The sequence below is a fragment of the Bidens hawaiensis genome, unplaced genomic scaffold, assembly GCF_021521415.1.
Source record: "Bidens hawaiensis isolate Kalapana, Puna unplaced genomic scaffold, B.hawaiensis_p1.1 tig00001904_1, whole genome shotgun sequence".
Classification (NCBI taxonomy): Eukaryota; Viridiplantae; Streptophyta; class Magnoliopsida; order Asterales; family Asteraceae; genus Bidens; species Bidens hawaiensis.
Window position 1 is genome coordinate 588786 of NW_027491104.1, and position 20995 is coordinate 609780.

At 36.6% G+C, this 20995-nt stretch overlaps 1 protein-coding gene and 1 pseudogene across 3 annotated transcripts in view; both read left to right on the forward strand.

The window, feature by feature from the left end:
• The window catches only part of LOC143598684 (TMV resistance protein N-like), a 142431-nt gene extending 137921 nt beyond the window's left edge, over window positions 1-4510 (forward strand). The window contains exons 1-2 of one of the 2 annotated variants that reach the window (XM_077076851.1): window positions 2764-3126; window positions 3220-4510. In XM_077076851.1, coding sequence (XP_076932966.1) covers window positions 2767-3126; window positions 3220-4296 — 1437 coding nt within the window. In that variant the 5' untranslated portion in view covers window positions 2764-2766 and the 3' untranslated portion in view covers window positions 4297-4510. Of the gene's footprint in view, window positions 1-2763; window positions 3127-3219 lie in introns of those variants that run through there. The other variant, XM_077076839.1, reaches the window with a different exon arrangement.
• Window positions 1586-2989, forward strand: LOC143598707 (disease resistance protein RPV1 pseudogene; annotated as a pseudogene). The gene is made up of 2 exons (XR_013147161.1): window positions 1586-2749; window positions 2842-2989. The product of XR_013147161.1 is annotated as a disease resistance protein RPV1 pseudogene (transcript).
• Window positions 4511-20995: the final 16485 nt, after the last annotated feature.

Below are 20995 nucleotides of genomic sequence, written 5' to 3' on the forward strand. Positions count from 1 at the left end.
TTGTTTATAAATTCAGCTATTCTATTTTAATGTTTAACATTAGTATTTTTGTATATAAACCTTTATTAACAAACAAGTCAATGCAAGCAAGTAGTAGGCATGCGAGTGCTTGAGTTCTTCCTTTTCATATAATTACTTTGAAAATTGAACAGTAACAGAGCTATTTAACAAATATTTGGTTTAAGTGTTATTTAGAATCTTATCTTTTCTAAATTCTTATTCTTGTTCTTATATTTTGGTTGAAATGCATATAAAGAACCTTTACTTTCTCCACATGTTTTTCCACTCAAGTTAATTATTCGACCTTCTCTTCCATCTCTTTTTCCATTCATTTCATAAACCGTTTCCCCAATCAATAAAGAATTCATTTTATCCTATCAATCCTTTAAGCTTACATTCAATGGCATCTACTTCAGCTTCATCAGTTCAAAAGAGCTTCAAGTATGATGTCTTTTTGAGCTTTGGGGGTGAAGACACTCGTAAGGGCTTTGTCGATCATCTTTGCCATGCTCTTCAAGGGAAAGAAATTATAGCATACAAAGATGATGAAAAAATCCAGAAAGGGGAAAGGATCAGTGAGCAGCTTGTCAGATCCATTGAAGAGTCCAGATTTCACATAATTGTTTTCTCCAAGAACTATGCATCTTCGTCATGGTGCTTAGACGAGCTTGTACAAATTATGGAGTGCCAGCAGACGAAGGAGCAGACTGCTTACCCCATCTTCTATGATGTGGAATCCACCGAAGTCCGCCACCAAAGTGGGGCGGTTGGGAATTCCTTTGCCAAACATGAAAGGGGCAGTCGGAGCTCTGTTCTACCTCTTGACTGTATTTGTTCTGTTGTAGCCTCTTGCTGCAACAAATGTTCATTACTGAACGGATTCATAGCAGATTCAGTAACATCTTTATCTGTGCATCTGTATATGTTTTATTTGTGTTAATCGTGAACAATTCATGTTTTAAAGTAGACGATGTTTTCTGATCAATTGTTTAGTGTTTGTGGTTTTAAATCCTGTTAATACTCAGAAGGTTTTGCACTATACGAACACAGGAAAATGAAGATGATGTTTCAAGATTGAGAACTGCTATGAAAGATACAGCCGGCCTCGTTGGGTGGGAATTGAATAATACAGTTGATGGGTAATTCCTTCTTTGCATTTTTATTGTCAAATTCTAACTCGAATCTTGATGGGTATATCACTATATTGATGCTTCACGTATGATTTTATGGAGTGGCTGATAGATGATTTTCTTAAGAGGCAAAATATGGTCGTGTCAAAATGAGCCCTGTTAAACATATACATTGGTTAAAGACCAACAAATGATGATAAAATAAGATTAAAATTTCAATATTAACAACAAAAAGGATCACTGGTTCATAAATACTTCTATTATGATGGTTAAAGTATATTAAAACTTTAGTTACTTAAGAAATCTCAAGATTGTCATATTTCCTTTCAGGTCCCCCCCCCCCTCCCCCCCCCCCCCTCAAAATTTTGAATAGTGTCCCATCCATTCTCAAAAGTCATGTTAAACAAGATTTTGCTGCCTATTAATAACATTATCTTGTTCATTGTATGTTATATATTTAAAATTAACTGTTCATGTGGGATTTTAAGTAATACGATTGAATCTTCTTGAACACACAGGCATGAAGCAAATTTTATCCAACAAATTGTTAAAGAAATTTCACTAAAGCTACATTTCATTAACTCGAGCATTGATGGGAAGTTAGTAGGCATGGAGACCCGGGTAAAGAGTGTAGTTTCATCTTTAGAAACTGATTCCGATGATGTTCGCATGATAGGGATCAAGGGAATGGGAGGTGGTGGGAAGACCGCCTTGGCAAGAGCTGTTTTCGATCTAATATCTGTTTGGTTTGAAGCTAAAAGCTTTGTTGAGAATGTTAGAGAAGTCTCAAAAGGCTCAATATCTGGTTTGAAGGAATTACAACAACAGGTGCTGTCAGATGTCTTAAATGATCAAAGCATAGTCGTAACAGGCGTTTCTGATGGGAAAAATACGATGAAAAGGATGATGCCGAATAGAAAGGTACTTGTTGTTCTAGATGATGTGGATGATATTGACCAGCTTGAGGCGTTAGCTGGTGAGCTTACGTGGTTTAAGCCAGGAAGTAGAATCATCATCACAACAAGAGATGAACAGGTGTTGATAGCACAACGAGTAAACTTCATTCATGATGTTAATCTGTTATCAGATGAGGAAGCAATTTGCCTCTTTAGTAGGTATGCATTTGGGAGAGAGATTCCATATCAAGGGTATGAAGATATGTCTAGAAAAGTTGTACGCTATGCTGCTGGGCTTCCCATAACAATCAAAGTTTTGGGTTCACGTCTTTGCGGTAGAAGTGATCATATATGGGAAGGTGCCATAGAAAGGCTAAAAACTATCCCTGAAGCTCAAACTTTGAAAAGATTGGAGATAAGCTATAATGGTCTAGAGGACGATCAGAAAGAAATCTTTCTAGATGTTGTTGCATGCTGAAATATAAGAGAAAAGATTATGCAATCAGAATACTTGACGGTTGTGGATATTATGCTGAAATTGGTTTAAGTGTTCTTGTGCAGAAATCTTTGATAACTGTTTCTGATTTTGACCGTACAAGTTTCCATGACCATATAGAAGAAATGGGCTGGAATATAGTACGTCGTTTGCATCCTAACGAGCCTAGCAGACATAGTCGATTATGGATTAAAAAGGAAATTGAAGACATATTGGTTAAGGATTTGGTAAGTTTTAAGTTTATATGAAATGTGAACAACTAGGAAATTTTATTTTCTATGACAAATTTTCACACCCGCATTTTTTTTATTATGTACAGGGCACCAAAGCAACAAGAAGTATAAATCTGGGATATTCCAATCTCCATTCGGATATTATTACGAAAGGTATTAGAAAGATAGAAGAACTTAGACTACTTAATGTGCAATGCAAAGTAACAGAAGTTGATGAAGTTAACAAATACTTACCTGATGCTTTACAATATCTTTGTTGGACTAACTACCCTTTTCAGTCTTTACCTGAAACTTTTCAAGCAAATAACCTTGTTAACCTTGATATGTGTCATAGCAATATAACTGAATTGTGGGAAGGTGGAGAAAGAAAGGTTGAATAATGGTTGATTGGTTGTTCTGTATAATGCATATATGTTATATATTGTCATCACACTGATTCTCATCCTATATTTTTTCTTATGCAGGTTTTTAATAAGCTTAAATACCTTGACCTAAGTTATTCTTCGAAGTTAAGAACCTTTGACCTTAGCATAACTCCACATCTTGAATTGTTAAATCTTACAAGATGTGAAGACCTTGTAGAACTCTGCATGCCAGTTGAGTTTCCGAACCTCAAATCCCTCAACCTAAGTCGGTCTAAGGTAATTAACCTTAACATTGGGCTGACTCCAAATCTTGAGAGATTATATCTTGAAGGATGCTCTCATCTTAAAGAAATTCACGCTCCGGTGGAATGTCTAAAAAAGCTTGTCCACCTTTTCTCAAGTGAATGCTTAAATCTTGTATATTATACTGTTGACAAAAAACATGAATCAGCTTCAATAGATACAGTAGAAATTAATGTAAGTTGTGTAGATGTATACCCACTGCATGCTACAAATGATTTGCTAGGGTTTAGGTTTACATGTATATATGATGAACCTAGATCCTCATGGAGTGGAAATTTAGAGAAACTTTTTCGTTTTGGTCCATGCGCTTGTGAAAACCCAGAGTATTTTCTAGCAACTATATGTGATTTACAACATTTAAGAGAGCTTACACTTGAAAAAAGAATTCATGGGGATATATGGCGGTTAGAAAGTCTAGAGAAGCTATCTTTGTGGTGGCAAAAGTTTCAGCATCTTCCGGATAGCATTTGTCTATTGAAAAATCTGAAATCACTTGAACTTTATTTATGTCTGGCTCTTGAGCAGTTACCTGGGAATATATGCAGATTAGAGTGTTTAGAGGTGTTACGCATAATTGGTTCTGAATCGTTACGAGATATTCCTAGCACAATATGTAAGATGAGATGTTTAAAACATTTAGTGCTCTCCAATTGTAAAAATATTAAGAAATTGCCAGAGGAACTTGGGAGTTTAGAATGTTTGAAAGAGTTATGGATAAAAGGTACCGACATAAGTCTTCTTCCGCAAAGCATTTATCAGTTGAAAGGTCTGCGTATTTGTGGGTCCAGGGAACAACTTGAGTCGTATGGTTTTACATCAGTCATTGATTCTGTTGTGGAAGTCAGTTTAGAATACGCGTACATAGAGCTGTGAATAAGACGTTGACTCAGTTAGTCCAGCGCCTAATATCTTAATCAGGTGAGAACGCTACATCAAAACTCCTCATTATTATTTTTAATCTCTGATCATGTCAAAAACATATATGCAGTAGGTTATACTTACAATCAATTTACAATTAATCATGAATGCTTGTATTTAATAATGGTGTTTGTTTACACTGGTGATTATGAGGCTGAACTGAATCAAATTCTACATAATCATGAATGCTCGATGAAATGCACGTGTGAGAATTTCTTAATATATCTTTTCTGATTTTATTACCTTCTTCATACATTCCCCGTAAAACATTAGTTGTGCCTTCATCATATTTGTTGGGTTAATTGGTTCGTTTACGGTCACAGATTAAAGGGTTAATGGGTCAGCTGTTGTGGGAATAAGAGCAGACCGAGTTTGTTGGATTTAGTAATGGATGTTAGGGTGCACGTTGGGTAAAAGAATCAGTCAGTTACTTGTACTGATTCGTTAGGATCGAAATTAGTAGTTAATTGTTTTATTATCCACTGTTTTTTATTTGTTTAATTAAAATAGTACCCCTTTTTTGCTTTCTTCTCTGCAAGTTATATTCAGTTCAATAGTTTGTGTATTCTGTGTTTCAAAGTGTCATGAACCAACAATATTTACGTGTGGTTGTATGACACTTTCATATGAACGGTAAGATTGTAGGGGCTCTAAATGATTAGCTGCAATAATAAGATAAAAGTTTATTTCTCACAGCTTCAATTTGTCCTCTGAAAGAGACATTTTGTATTTTGTGATGTCAACATCATCCACGCCACATGTATTTTGTCATGCATTTGTTTGTTTTGAATTTTTATTTATTTCTGTGTTAATTCTGAGTTTTTCAAAAAAGAAATAAATAAATAAAAGGCTTTTGAGTCACCAAAATTTGGCAGATTGTTTTGTTCATTTGGCTCAAACTATGTTTTAAAAAGCAGGTTCCAAGGTTCATCTAGTATATTTTGCTTATTAAACTATCATATTATGTAACCCTCTGGTTGTTTGACATAGACTTCCTATGTGATCTCACCGTTCAAAAAAGCTGATTTAACATCAAACTCAAACAGTGTAAAAAGAAAGATACTTTCTGAAATTATCAAATTATGTGGTTCTAGATTGTTGCTGTGATTACCATAATAATGTTACTGCGGTTATTTTGTTGATATTGTTGTGGAGTTTAAAGTCTTATCCCTATTTCACTTTAATTTCCATAACACAAAATACTCTCAACTGTAAGTGTTTATAAGAAGTTTTATGATCATGTTGCTAAGCATCTATACAATGATGTAAAATGTATGCATTGCATATGTATCATGATTCCTGCAGTTGATGTCCCTCTATATAAACCTTTGTTTTCAACCAATGTCTTAGGTCTTTATCCGTGTATTTTGGATAAAAATCTTGTTAGAGCTTTTAAATAGTCAAAATGATGATGAATATTTAACTATCAAAGTCTAGTTAATTTATGTTTATTAGATTTGTATGGTATTTTAGGTTGAATATGTATTTATTAGATTTTTGGTTACTATGATAATGAAATATTTATAAACTTTTAGGAAGGAGCTAAATTTATAAAAAATTATGAAGCAAAACCTGTAGAAACTTGTAACAATGAATTGATGAACAAAAACACAATACATCTAAATGAGTTTAACGGGTTTGGTGAGTTATATTAAACAGGTTAAAACTGGTTGATGGGTTTGGTGAGTAACCATTTCTAAATCGGCCCGTTTTGTCTAGCACCCATTCTGACTGGCACCATTTTCTAAATCGGCCTGTTTAACATAATCACTTGCTGGTTTGGTTAAATTCGTGTTTTTATTCGCAAAACTAAAACAGAGATGTCTGTCAATTGTTTAGTTCAGTTCATTTGGGTCGGTTTTATTTGGCTACGATGCAGAATCGATCATTTACTGATAAAATTCACCACTAAGTAACTGTAAGTAATCCATCATTTACTGATAAAATTCGTATTATTAAATAATACAATGAAAAATACAACATTGGCTAATAGGAAAATGAGTCACATGTCATGTGCAGCGTTAATTCGTGGGGGTTATCTAAATTCGAGTCTCATTATAAAAATAAAAATACAAAATTTACTTACTCTGTCTCTTAAACTTGGATCACGTGTTTACAACATTTATTTATATAACTTAAGTATGTTTTTCACAAACGTATTTCTTAAAAGTATGCGTTTAACCGACACGTTATCAAAGGAATCAATTCTCCACCATCATTAAGTTCCATATATAACTCCATTCACTCAATACCATCAAACATTGTTCCATAATTAAAACATTAACAGGCATACGCCATAACAATAACTTCAAAAACAAAATAAACACAAAAGGAACAACTTGAATCTAATACAGATGTCTGTAAATGGTGATACCATTACCTAACAGAGCCATGAGATCTTTGTTGGAAATCTTGTATTAATAATAATAAGAAATATAAAGAAATAAGAAATAATCGACACGGTAAACCGGGCTTGTGTTTAACACAATTCCCTTAAACAGATTCGCGGTCTGTTACCAGGGTACTCCGGTTCGAAGCAGAAGCGTAGTACTGCCGGACTTGATCACTTGCCCGAAACGAAAACCGTAACAATGTTGTTGTAGAAAAAGGAAGAAGATGAAGTGTGATTTTTCGTTGGTGTGTCTTGACAAAAGATCATCTAAAGGTTCGCGGTCTGTTCCCAGGGTACTCCGGTTCGAAACAGAAGCGTAGTACTGCCGGACTTGATCACTTGCCCGAAACGAAAACCGTTACAATGTTGTTGTAGAAAAAGGAAGAAGATGAAGTGTGATTTTTCGTTGGTGTGTCTTGACAAAAGATCATCTAATGACCATTAGTGCAGAATTGAAACTTAAATAATACGCGGGCTTGGGTTTTGGGCACGCAAGAGTTCGATGGATTTCTAGTCCAGAAACCCAAATTTGCACCCCCCTGCGCGTGCGTAGGACTTGTGGTAAAACATGTTATAAAAAATTCAAATGGGTGTAAGATCACTACCTTATAAACCATTCATTATTTTGTTCCCAAACTCATTATTTTGTTCCCAAACCGATGTGGGACAAACCTTTACCACTTCCACCACTTCCTTCATTCACACACTTAAAACTTCCAACAATCTTCACGTGAGGGTTCGTTGCAAGGTGCTTTGTTAAATTTTGAAGTATCCATTCGGCTTTGTTCAGTTGCCTTGTAACAGAATCCTTAGACATGGCAACAAATCCATTCCAGAGTGTGTTGTCATACACGATGAACCCATTCACCTTCACCAGTTTCATCACTAACTCATGATAGTTAAGATACTTTGGTTTGTCCGCATCAACAAAATAACACAAAGTCGAAGTTTCTTTTGTTGTCATGCTACATAAAGAAGTTGAATTATAAATTAATACATTTTACACTAGTTAACTTCTGCTTATAGATTAATATATTTTGGACTTCAAGAATAATTGTAATATATTTCCCTTTGGTTACCTTAAAAATTGAAAGATTAAAAAACATAAACGAAAAATCTTGTTGTGGTTGTTATTTTTGCGACTTTAATGAAGTTGGTTGCTAATTATGAGACCATAAAGAATGAAGTCAAGAATTTTGTTACCTTTCTGAATGATGACCATCAAGACTTTATAAACAATCAACATGCTATAATCCCCTCCTAATTGATTACCGAAATCTGACGGTAATGTGTGATGCGTAATATCAAACCTCACATTTAAATTGGACAAAACAAGTAGAAAACATTAAATCTCCAATATTTTAAACATGCCCAATATGAAACAAAAAAAGATATTTCCATTACAAATTATTCATCCATTGTTTGAGATCTACATCACAACATGCACGTAGTGAAACAAAATTCCCAAAATATCTATATATTATCTATAAAGCATATTGAAGGGATAAAATAGTAATTAAACCATCTGTGGGGAGACGCCGTTAAATTAAATGTAGTTCATTGACTCTGGCGACTTCCACTGCAATCGTCCCTCTTCGGCGACCTTTCAACTCATCTCAAGCGATATTAACTCAGAGGTGACTTCAATTGCAATCAATATCAGTTTCATCCATTATGGTGCAATAAACGGGCCGATTGAATCTCCATGTTTGAACCCAACCACACGATTTAGGTCACATTAGGTCAGAGCGCCGTTACACATCATGTTTGACGATTTTCTTCTACTACGAACCGTTCATTGCTATAAGTATGTTTCGTCGTTTCAGCCCCCACCCCCAATCGCATCACCAAAGCCAGGTATGTAATCCTTTTCTCCGATTTTAGATTGTCTGCCGATTCTTGTTGCTAAACCCCTAATTGAAAATTGATATCCATATCTCTTTGGTTTCTTGCTCGTATACTCAATTTGGTTTTTGGTAAATCCCTAATTCAAGATACACTGTAAATTTTGAAGCTGTTAATTGGCACTTGAAATGGTTCACAAGTTTGAGTCCAGTTGATAAAAATTGTACACATCATATAACACTTCATATTCCTTGAATTACTTTAACTATCATTGGAATAATATAATAACTTTTTTATGATCCACAAATGGCAAACTTCGTTGGGAGTGAATTTCTTGTCGAGCAGGTAAAAATCATAGCTACTGATGTATATAAGTGTGTATTTGTATCTCACTGTGTGTATGATATATAAAAATTTAAATATGAATTGCTTATGATATTGTGTGACAGGTTGAAACAATGATATCGTGTGACAGATTGAAACAATAAAGAACTTTTCTGAATAGGACTCTCAATTGAGAAGACTATGAAAAGGCCATGTTAAGATTATGTTTCGAATAAAAAACTAACTTTTAAAACATACAATAAAAGGTAATAATGAAATTCCATCAACAATGTGTCACACCTGTTAGCGAGCGAGACCTTAAGGTTAAAGAATATAATTGTTTTTTTTATTGTTATTTATTTTCTATCTTTATCTTTGTGATGTTTTTACTAATTACAGCTTAGCGGTGGTGAAACACAACTAGTTGCATTAGCTTGCACGTTTTTGAAAGCTTCTCCAGTACTTGTAGCAATTTTGAAGTTTAGATAATATTTAACATCAACTTCTTTCAGGTTGTGTGATGAAGCAAAAGTGTTAGCACAACAAATGCAAAGATATTAAGTGTCCTAAGGTCACTTGCTAACTGCAGTGCAATGTCATGAGGCAAGCTCCTTCTCTCAGAATATTAATATTCTCATATTGATATGAGTGTGCACATTTCGGTTCAGTGGGTGCACAAGACCCAAGCCTGAGCACTCGAGATTGGCTCGCTAAAAGCTCAACCCAGTCAAGCTTAAACTAGCCTGAGCCTAAAAATAAGCATGTTTCAGAAACGAGCGCGGGCTTAACTTGTGAAGCTCGAGCTGGTTCGTGAGCCTATTATTTTTTAACTTTTATTATATATATCATATTTATACTTTTATAAAAACCATTTCCTCCCCGCCGCAACACGCAGGCTCAAATACTAGTTAAAGGAAATGTGTCTGATATCGATTTGCTTGGTTTCTCAAACATAAGTAAATATGCTACATTAAATAGCAAGTAAATAAATGGATATATATGTACATAAAAACATCAAAACTAAAAATTCACCAATATGTTTTTTTTGCAAAATAAGCTTTAATTTTCAAACATGTAAAGAACGATTGAGGCAAATAAGTTTCGTTAAAACAAAACTTAAAGCTCTTACATTGATCTATGAATGAGAATGCCATCTTTGGTAGCCGGGTTTGGACAGGGAAGGTGCAGAGAATAAATGTTTATACTTGAAAGGGATGTAGGTCCCATGGACGGATCAAACAACACGAATACTAGTCTACTTGGATCAACCTCCCACTAGATAGCGGAAAAAACTAATGAGGACCGAGATCTCGAATCTTGTTTGGTTATTATTGCCGTGAAAGTTAGAGACGAGAAGAGAGAAAAAGTTTTGAACTTGTGGATTAGATAAGCAAATAGCAAAAGGTTATTGTGTGCATAAGATATACACATTATATATAATGTATGCTCATGCACTTTCTATTAGTTATTACGGCCCAATGGGCTCCAAAATACATGGCATTGGCCCAAACATACAAATAAACACAAACCTAGTAGCTAACATACATGGACATAGCATTACAAACAAATACGAAAGATTAATCACAAAATGAGCCTAACAATGGAGTTTCATTTGTATATATAGAAAGTTTGCGTAACCCTAATCCATAATTTGTTATAACCACCGACGAAAGCCCACATTCATGAAAAGATAATCTATTCGTTAAGGCCCAAAACTTTCAGCCTGAAATTCAAAAAATAAATAAATAAATAAATATGGGAATGATATTGTCTTTTCTTGCTCGTATTTTTTTAACAACTTATCCACCAATTTAATTTAACTATTACAACAATCTATTGGCTTGCATGAAACCGAAAAAACTGAATTTTTGATTCATTTTCGGTTTTGCATGTTAAAAAAATAAAACACAACTGCAGACTATATAGATTAATGTTAAGTAATTTCGTAAGAATTTAACAAGTAGTGTTTAACAAATATTTAAGCCCAAATATATAATAATCAATTAATCATTAATTGGGAAAAACATAAGACCTAAACTCATTATTTTGGCCAATTTTCTTTCGGATATTATGGAGGTGTAGATAGTAATGCTACACTCTAAAAACAATCACAAAAGAAGTGAACGAGAGATTTCTTAGATTCTTCTTAATTATTAATATTTCACTTCGTATCCCGTCAAGATTCGTGCTTTCATCATTTAGAGTAGTGGGGAATAAAGATTTTTTTCCGTATTTGGAGCTTTTCGCTTATGTATAGATTTCTAAACATTTAATTAGACGTCACTTGTGAAAATACATGAGGCTTAGGGTTTTCTTTATAATTGTATGTGACGCAATCCGGTGGTGAACTTAGTCCTCTAATTTGGCCCCTGTATTTTTACTTTCTATCTATTACCCTTTTCACTCTTAGTTCATTTACATAAGATTATATATATATGGTTCGCAAAGTATTTCCGTTTCTTACTAGATCAATTCCATTTTCTTGTCTTGTTGCATATAAAAAATATCATCTTCTTGAAATGATATCATAAACAACATTCGGTCAAGGGCTATATAGCAATTGAGTAATCGTCTAATGATGAATGCCCAAGAGAATTACATCATCTTCTTACTAGCATGCATTGCTCACTAAAGTTGATTTGTAAAAAAAATAAATCAGATCGTTAAAAAATAGACAAATTTTAGTTTGAATTACAATATGAATACAGACAAACAACATCATCTTCTAGTGAAAAACCAAACAATAAACCGATTATCTAGGCTGCATGATTAATGTAATTAATCAATTACTTAATATGATTTTTTTAATTAATAAATTTATTTTGTCTTTATATTATTTTATTTTTTATATGAGGTTGATTTGTGTGACATGACACTATGACAGGTTGGCCATCTTGGTAATAATATGGGCTGCCAGGGGTAGGGGTAATCTGGGAATTTGGATTGGATGGAAACTACTGTTGTCATGGTCATTTTGGGCTATTTTGCCAAAATTGACTTTTTTTTTCCACATTGACTTTTCTTAGGTCAAAACCGATTTTTGGTCAAAATACTCCTTTTGACTATGGTGGACTTTCTTGTCATAATATTGTTGGGTTTTAATCTTGACTATTGGTTTTATTATTAGTTTTATTATTAAGTATTTTATGGTTTAAGGTTATTTGTGATTGCATGGAATAAGCTAGGATTCAAAGGTCACGTGGATGTTGCATGAGTGGACTTGAAGAAAAAAGCATTTATTTGTGATTTCATTTTATGGTATAATTAATAGTTTGTAAGTCAGAACTGGTATGTTCTTATTTGACCGGATATTATGGAGGTGGACGTTGAGGACTGAGGAGTGGGTCATTAGGTGTACCGGTTCTCTAGGAGTACTAGTATTTTCATTGGTTGGTATTGTTGCACGTTTGTTTTGTACCGGCTATAAATAGCCCCATCTTTATTCAATAAAGTATGAAGTAGTAGTGTTTCCTTTGAATCTTTTCTTTTTAGCATGTTTCAAACATCTCTTTATATATATATATTTGAGAATTGTTACAGTTTACCTTTTGCAAGTTATCTGTTCATTTCTATTCGTGAGTTGAGAGAGTGAGGTTTAAAGGCTTGATATCCAACAAATATATCAGCTACTTTTCAGTTGTTGGCAGCTACAGATCATTCATATAGTACATAATCACAAAAATCGATCCGTTAAAGCCAGTGTCTTAATGGAAGTTATTAAAGATCAAAGGTTGATTTTTGTGATTATTGTTATAAGTCAATGATGCTGGTTCAGGCCAGAAACTACACAAAAATCTAACATGTGTTTGCAAAAGAAACATGTAATTGATTGTTTTTGTGACACTTTTCCAACAAATGCTTGTCTTACGCGTATTAGAGATCCAAACAGTTGGTATGTCCAATTTTGAACTTTTTCAAAGAAAGGGTATTTTGGTAATTGGGCTCTGGAAAAATTTTGCTTGAGAAGATAACGTTTAAGGATATGAGCATTCAACTGGATTGGGAAGTGGATGTATTGTTACTTAATAGCAGCATTTTTGTTAATCATGAGTTTCTTGTCATGTTTGACTTTTTTCTGGTCAAACATGGCATATGGAACTTTCAATAAATTTGGATTAACTTTGACAATAAATGGGGAGTTCGGTGGATCAGTTGTCAATATCTGCAGCAATTTCTACATCTTTCGTTTATTGGACTCATTTGACTTTCTCCTTTTCAAACTTGGCATCTGGTGGTATACTGTTGAGTTATCCCATAGTTTGCGCAAGTGGCATAAGAATAGTAAAAGGACTGGATATGGATGGATGGTTAATTTGGGAAATATGTTAAGTGTGTTATGTACGACAGAAGATGGTCACTGTTTACCTACCAGAAGAGTTATGTTACTTAATAACTATAATAAACAATAAAACAAAGAAAAATGCAAAGCAACATACACTTCAAAACAAACATAAATCCCTTTAATCCAGCTTGACTCGATCCTACACCACTTGACCCATTAACTTCTGAACCCCTGACCAACTTGACCGTTTAAGATTATACCCGGCATTATTTTCAACTTTTTACAAAATTCTGAAATTCTGCTTTACTTTTGCTTTTTCATAAAGTCACAAAATAAATACATACACAAATCAAACAAAATATTGTTCTCAAAATTTCACTCGAGGATAAAGTCAAATATGTAGAATCAACTGCAGATAATGACAACTTTATTAGAAGTCCAAACCAGTTTACGCAGCTTAAGATTATATTGTTTACCTTGTACTTGAACTGATCCAACAAATTCCCCAATTATTATCAAAATTGATCCAAAATCCACCAAGTTCCACATGTCATGTTTGACAAGTAAAAAAAGCCAAACATGACCAGAAACTCATGATTAACAAAGATGATGCTGTTAAGTAACAATTCATCCACTTTCCCGAATTGATAACGGAAACACAAACGAGCACACAATATTTAGGGTAAACTCACGTATTGTTATAATCAAGAAACTATCACAAAACTTGAATACAATAATTACTCTCACTTATACAATAACCCTAACATGGCTATGTATATATAGGGAGACCCTAACTTGGTCAATAAGTAATTACCAAAGGTAAAGCCCAATTGTAACCCCATAAACTCATTACATCATTAATGAATTCCATAGGCCCAATAAGTCCAACCCGGTCACCTAAACGTGACGGGCCGATATTGATGAAAATTACCAACAATCGCCCCCTAATTTCCTACTCGAAACTAGGAGATCTTCAACACCGAGCAATCTTCTCATCTCGTCAAACTTGATACTCGCAAGTGCTTTCGTAAGAATGTCAGCTCGTTGTTCCTTGCCACTAATATGCTCCACCGCTAACTCCTTCCGCTCCACACATTCCCGTATATAGTGAAATCGGGACTTTATGTGCTTGCTCCGCCTATGAAAAACGGGATTTTTAACCAAGGCAATCGCCAATGTGTTATCAATCTTTAACAACACTTCTTGAAATTTTCTTCCGGTCAATTCTGCCAACAATTCACCTAACCATATGGCTTGTCCCGCAGCTGAGCTCGCCGCCATGTATTCCGCCTCGCATGATGAAAGTGATACGGTGCATTGCTTCTGTGAGCACCAAAAAATCGGGGCTCCCCCATAATAGAACACATGACTGGTAATGCTTCTTCCATCATCCTCATCAATATTATGGCTACTATCACTGTACCCGATCAACTCCTTTGATCCACCTCGTTTATACCTGATCCCAATCCAACAGTTCCTTGAATAAACTGAAGAATTTGCTTAATTACAGCCAAGTGAGACTTCTTGGAGTTTGCATATATCTACTAACCATGCCAACCGAAAACGCCAAATCAGGTCGAGTGTTTAACAGGTAACGAAGACACCAACCAACTTTCAACATCCCTCAGCTTTAGACAATTTCACATTAGGATCCATGGGTACACCTTTAGGATAACAATCCTCCATCCCGGCTTCTTTCAATAACCTTCGAGCATAAGCACTTTGATGGATTTAAATCCCATTCTCTAACTATGAGACTTCGATTCCGAGATAGTAAGTGAGCATTCCCAAATCAGACATTTCAAACTTCTTAGACATCGCAAGTTTGAACAGATTAATGTGATCGTTGTTCGAACCCGTAAGGACCAAATCAATGACATACACGCCGATAATAATAATATCGGTTCCAATCAATCTCCGATAAACTGCTTGTTCATTCGAACACCTCACAAATTTCAAACCCGTGAGAATACCATCAAGCTTGGTATTCCACGCCCGTGGTGCTTGCCTCAAACCGTATAAAGCCTTGGTTAGCTTATAGACCTTATTTTCCTCCCCGGTTTTAACGAACCCATTTGGGTTGAGAAACAAAGACCTCTTCTTGTAGCTCCCTGTAAAAAGGCCGACTTTACATCCAAATGATGTAATTGCCATCCTTCAGTAGCTGTAATGGCAATGAGCATACGTATGGTTTCAAGTCTCGCCACCGGAGCAAAGACCTTGTCAAAATTGACTCCGGGTCGTTGCACATAACCCTTTGCCACGAGTCTTGCTTTATATTTATTAATTGAGCCATCTGCATTTGTTTTCACCTTGAAAACCCACGTCAATCTGATAGCTTTAGCCCCTCTCAGTAACTTGGTCAACTTCCATGTGTTGTTTCGTTTAATGGATTCGAGTTCTGTTTGCATAGCCTTTATCCACTCCGGTTTGGATTTTGCTTCACCAAAATTCCTCGGTTCACCAACTTCTAACAAAAGAAGTTCAATGTCTTCCAATTCTGAACATAGGACTTAATCATTGAACTTAACCGGTGCGATCGGAACACGTGTAGATCTTCGTAAGTTACTTTCTGGTTCAACAAGTGCTGATGTCGCTAAATCAGTTACTGCTGGTGTCGTTAAACTGGATGCTGAGTTGTTGGAATTAGCGACCAGAGTGTCAGAATCTGTCGCTAAAGGTGCTGATGGGCTGTTTGAATTAGCGACAGAAGCTGTCGCTGATTCTGTTTCAGAATTTGGCGACAAAGCTGAATAGTCGTCGCTAATGCTGTTGCTTCCAATAGGCTCGGTTACAACTTGCCCAAACTCCGGTATCAATAACCCCGTTCCAATCAACCCAAAATAAACCCGGTGCAAGATCCATTTCTTTATTGTTTTGCATCGAATTAGACCAAACCCATGTCTTCTTCTCATCAAAAACCACATCACGAGCTTCGGATCGAACAACCGGTAAGCTTTGGACCCGGTCTCGACTCCGATATGCACTAAAATCCTCGAACGGTCATCGAGCTTTTTCAAGTTAGTGCCCACTATCTTTGCATACTCCACAAAACCGAATACTTTTAGATGAGCAATATTCGGTTTCTTTTCTTTCAACATCTCGTATGGCGTTTTCTCTTTTAGGGCACGAGTAGGAATCCGATTCTCAATGTACGTTGCATGTCGGATTTCCTCACCCCATAAGTAATTAGGAACACCCATTGCTTTCAACATGCTCCGTGTCATCTCCAATAAGGTTCGGTTCCATCTTTCAACTACCCCGTTTTGTTGAGGTGTGTATGGTGCCGTTAGATGTCTTTGAATGCCTTCCATGTTAGAAAACTGGTTGAACTCATTTGAGGTAAACTCACCACCTCGGTCGGTACGAAACTTCTTGATCTTTTTCCCAACATCACTTTCAACCAATTCCTTAAACTTCTTAAAAGCATCAAATGCCTCATCTTTAGCCTTCAACAAATACGCCCAAACAAATCGTGAGTAATCATCGATTAAAACAAAAACGTACCTGTTACCCGCTATTGTTGGAGGGGTAATCGGTCCACACAGATCACCGTGCACAAGTTCTAAGGCTCGAGTTGCCCTAAACACCGCCAAATTAGGAAAGGATTGCCTCGTTTGCTTCCTGACCAAACAAGATTCACATAACTTGATTTCATGGGTAACGCCAAGCATTCCTTCAACCATATCCCTCCTAGCCATTAGATTTGTTGACTCAAAGTTCATGTGGCCAAGCCTAACATGCCACAACCAACTTGTTTCTTCAATTTGGCTAAGTAAACTAACCGGTTTACCAATCTTTAATTGTATCTGGTATAGTCGATTAGGGGAACGAGTCACCTTCATCAATAACCTACCTTGCCCATCATGCATCGTAAGGTAGTTATCTTTTATTTGAATATCACATCCGTGTTCCGAGGCTTGACCGAGACTAATAATATTGCTTCGAAGACTCGGTATAAAATAAACATCCGTAAACAAACGATGTTCACCACTTTTAGCCTCAAATAAAATCGACCCCTTACCGCTTATATCAACATAAGAGTCATCGCTAAACTTAACCTTTCCCATGACACGATTGTTAAGTTCAGAAAAGAAAGACTTGTTACCCGTCATGTGGTTACTTGTGCCATTATCTAAGTACCATTCATCACCATCTTTAGACTCGTAGTTTCCGGGTATAACCTTCTTTTCATTCAAGAACACTGTTTCTTGAACACACTTCATCATAAACAAAGCAGGATTCCTTGTCCCGAATGCTTCAGCTAGCTTTGCTTCACCTTTAACTTTTTGTTTTCGACCGGGACACTTATGGACAAAATGTCCAAACTCATCACATCGATAACATTGAACCTTTGAGAGGTCCCAGGTTTTCCCTTATGCTCACGGTTTTCCCGGTTCATGGGGTTTTCTTGATGACCGCGGTTTTGACTCGACCCGTGACCGCATGATGGTTGGTTAATTTGTACATGTTTTAGTTAGTTTATTATTTAGTTTTAATCGTTTATTTTAGGAACTTCGATACTTCATACATGTATTATTGGATTTCAGGTCACAGGCGTTAAAGTACTCAATTTGGACCTATTGTGACACGGAATGAAGACCCGGGACGTCCAGAACGCGAAACGAGACAAAGTAATAATGTTTTCTGGTGACAAGACCCATCGCGATACGCGATGGGTGTGCTTGAGGACCCATCGCGTATTGCGATGGGATTTAAATTATCTGTTGACTTTCTGGTCCATCGCGATACAGTGAAGACCCCATCGCGTATCGCGATGGGGTGGTCAGACGGGAGTTAGGGTTTTAAATCATACTTTTCATCATAAACAACCCTAACTCGTTTTCGGCGAAAAGAGGCGGTTTCCAGCAGCTCCAAAAGGCGATTTCACCATCATAGCTCGTGCCAAGACCTTACACATGATCCATATCATCCATATTGATAATTTAACAATGTCAAGTCTCGACTAATCTCCTCGAATCTCACCCGGGATGTATAGTTTGTAAATTTTACAGTTTTTCTCATGTGATTAAGAACATTCTTGTATAATTATTGATGGTTGATATATTATTATTGATGTTTAGTATTTCTGTGTGTTCAATCGGTTTAGGTTTATGTTAGTATGAATAATTTGTTACCAGTTGCTAGCTAACTGATCATATGACTGTTGGTTAGATTGAATAAGATAAAACATATGATTGCCCTTAACTGAGTCACACTGGCAAGGACTGTTTGATAACTAGTGTCGTGTGTAAAGTGATTGTTGATATCTAAGGTTTTGTCTGATTGATCAGTCTGTAGTTAATCATTAATAATTTATCTGTTAGGTTGCATGAGATTACTGTAGGTTGCTTACTTGAATTCCCGGGTGTGATTTGCTTTGCTAATTTCTTGAAACTCGTTTATTTGCTTACTTGCGCAGTTCCATAAATCCACTTTATTCGCTTGTGTGATCAGCACTAAAAATCAGTTACTTCATAATATTAAATCTGTACACGAATCACATTGACCACATACTCCTGGTGGATACGATACCTTATCATATCTAGGTAATTTAATTAGGTTTTTGATTGACTCAAACGACGGTCATCAAAATGGCGTCGTTGCCGGGGAGTTAGTGCGCTTAGTGTTGTTCGTGTTAGTTAATTTTTGTGTTTATTTTAGTTTTAATGTTAGATTTGATTTTCAGTTTTAGTTTAAATTTTTTTTCTTTATTTTACACGGGTTGTGTTAGTTGTACAGATAACAGGTTTATGCGCACCCGCCACTCGGGCCGACAGTCTCCGTTAATTTTCGAGCCCAAAATCGAGAGGTTAGATCGGCAGAACCAAGTTCAAAACAGAAATTCATATATGGAAGATCAAAACCAAAACCAGAACCAAAACGAACCAGAACCAGAACGAAAACCAAAACGAAGACCCACTCCCACAAAATAACGCATTTCACCAGACAACATACCTGACCCACCAAACTTCAATAACCAAAATGACCAAAATCTTTCAGCTCGTGCTTCCAGAACCCGAAACCAAAACTGAAACCGAAATCTTTACCAAAAACTAAACCTCAACTTTGACCAAGTCGGACCATCATTTCCAAATAATAACTCCAACCGCAAAGTGCGGATAAATATCGATGATGTTTAACCGAGTATTCCGATAGAAGATGAAGAAGATGGGAAAATAATAATAGGAACGAAGATTTTGAGATTGAACACGAGGTAGTGGGTTTGGAGAAATCGGGCGGTTGAGCCTGAGAACGAGGTTGTGGAGCCGGAAGAAGTGGGTGATGATAATGGGGATGAAGAGGTAGAAGAGTCTGTTAATCGTAGACGGGCTGAAGCAGTTAACAGAAACAGAAGGGGTCGAGACAGGGTGAATCGGGCGGAACGGCCCGAAAGAGTTCGTGGTATTCAGGTTAACCGGGGCGGTTTGGCGAACCCCGGGGGCTCAGGAGGAATTATATGACCCCTGTTCATGGTGTTAACAGTCAGACCAGCTATCTCAGATGGAGCATCCTCGTTGGTCCCACAGGAACAAGTGTCGGGACATCAAACTTTTAAGTCCCGACCATCATACATCAACATTGTTCCTCATTTCCACGGGATGGCTTCGGAGGACCCGTATTCTCACTTGACCGATTTTGTGGCTATTTGCGGGTCTATTGGTGATGGTATGTTTGATCATGATGAGGTCCGGTTGCGATTATTCCATTTCCCTATAAGACAAAGCAAAACTCTGGTTTAATTCTGCATAGTATCAGAAATTGGGCCGAGATGCAGCAGGTGTTTCAAAACGAGTTTTATTCACAGTCGAAGACTAGCGAGGCCCGTTCGGAAATTCACAACTTTTCACAATTATCTGGTGAATTATTCCATGAAGCCTTTACCAGGTATAAAGATATGATCAGAAAATGCCCACATCACCAAATCGAACTGTGGGAACTGGTAAAGTGTTTTGTTTATGGTTTGACATACGAGGGCCGAAAGCATCTTAAGGCCTCATGTAATGCTCAGTTACTGAATCAGCATGAGGAGCATGATTGGGATTTTTTTGAGTTTATGTGTAAAGACTTGAAATCAGAAACAACAGTTGAGAGACGAAGACGTGGTAATTCCTCCAGGTCAGTTAAGTCAGTCACGAGTGAATTTGAAAGAATTTCTGAGTTAGAACGTGAACTGGCTGGGTATAGAAAGGGTAAGAAGAAAGAAGTCGGGAAATTTGGTGTTAAATTCCCGGTGTGTGAAGATTGTGGTGAACTCGGGCATAAGGCAGAAAATTGTCCCGAGTTTTATGATGACGAGGAGGATGATACTGAGGAGGTTAACTATGCTTACGGAGATTCCAAAGGCTAAGGGTTCAATTCAAACACATATCACCCGAGCCTAGGAATCACCAGATCTTTCGTTACGGGAACGCGTCTTCTCAGTTGAACCCGAACTTTCAGGGGTCGAGCCAGAACAAATCGCAGGGTAATTACCGCCAGAGCGGTTATCAGCAGGGTTCGTATAACCAGAATCGGGGATATAACAGAGACTGTAACCGGGGTGGTAATTCTTCGGGTAATCAGGATCATCAGAAAGGGTCTTCGGGAAATTCGGGTGAGTCGGTGCACTCAAAGTTGGATGCGTGGTTGAAAGTGATGACTGATCATAAAACCGAAACGAAGCAACAGTTCGAGTTACGGGATAAGTCGCCGGAGGCAATAATGAAGCAGATCGGTCAGCTCGCTGAAGACATGGCAAAGTTACATAAGAATGCGGGCCAGCTCCCGAGCGACACCACGATCAACCCGAACTACTACAGCTCGAGTTC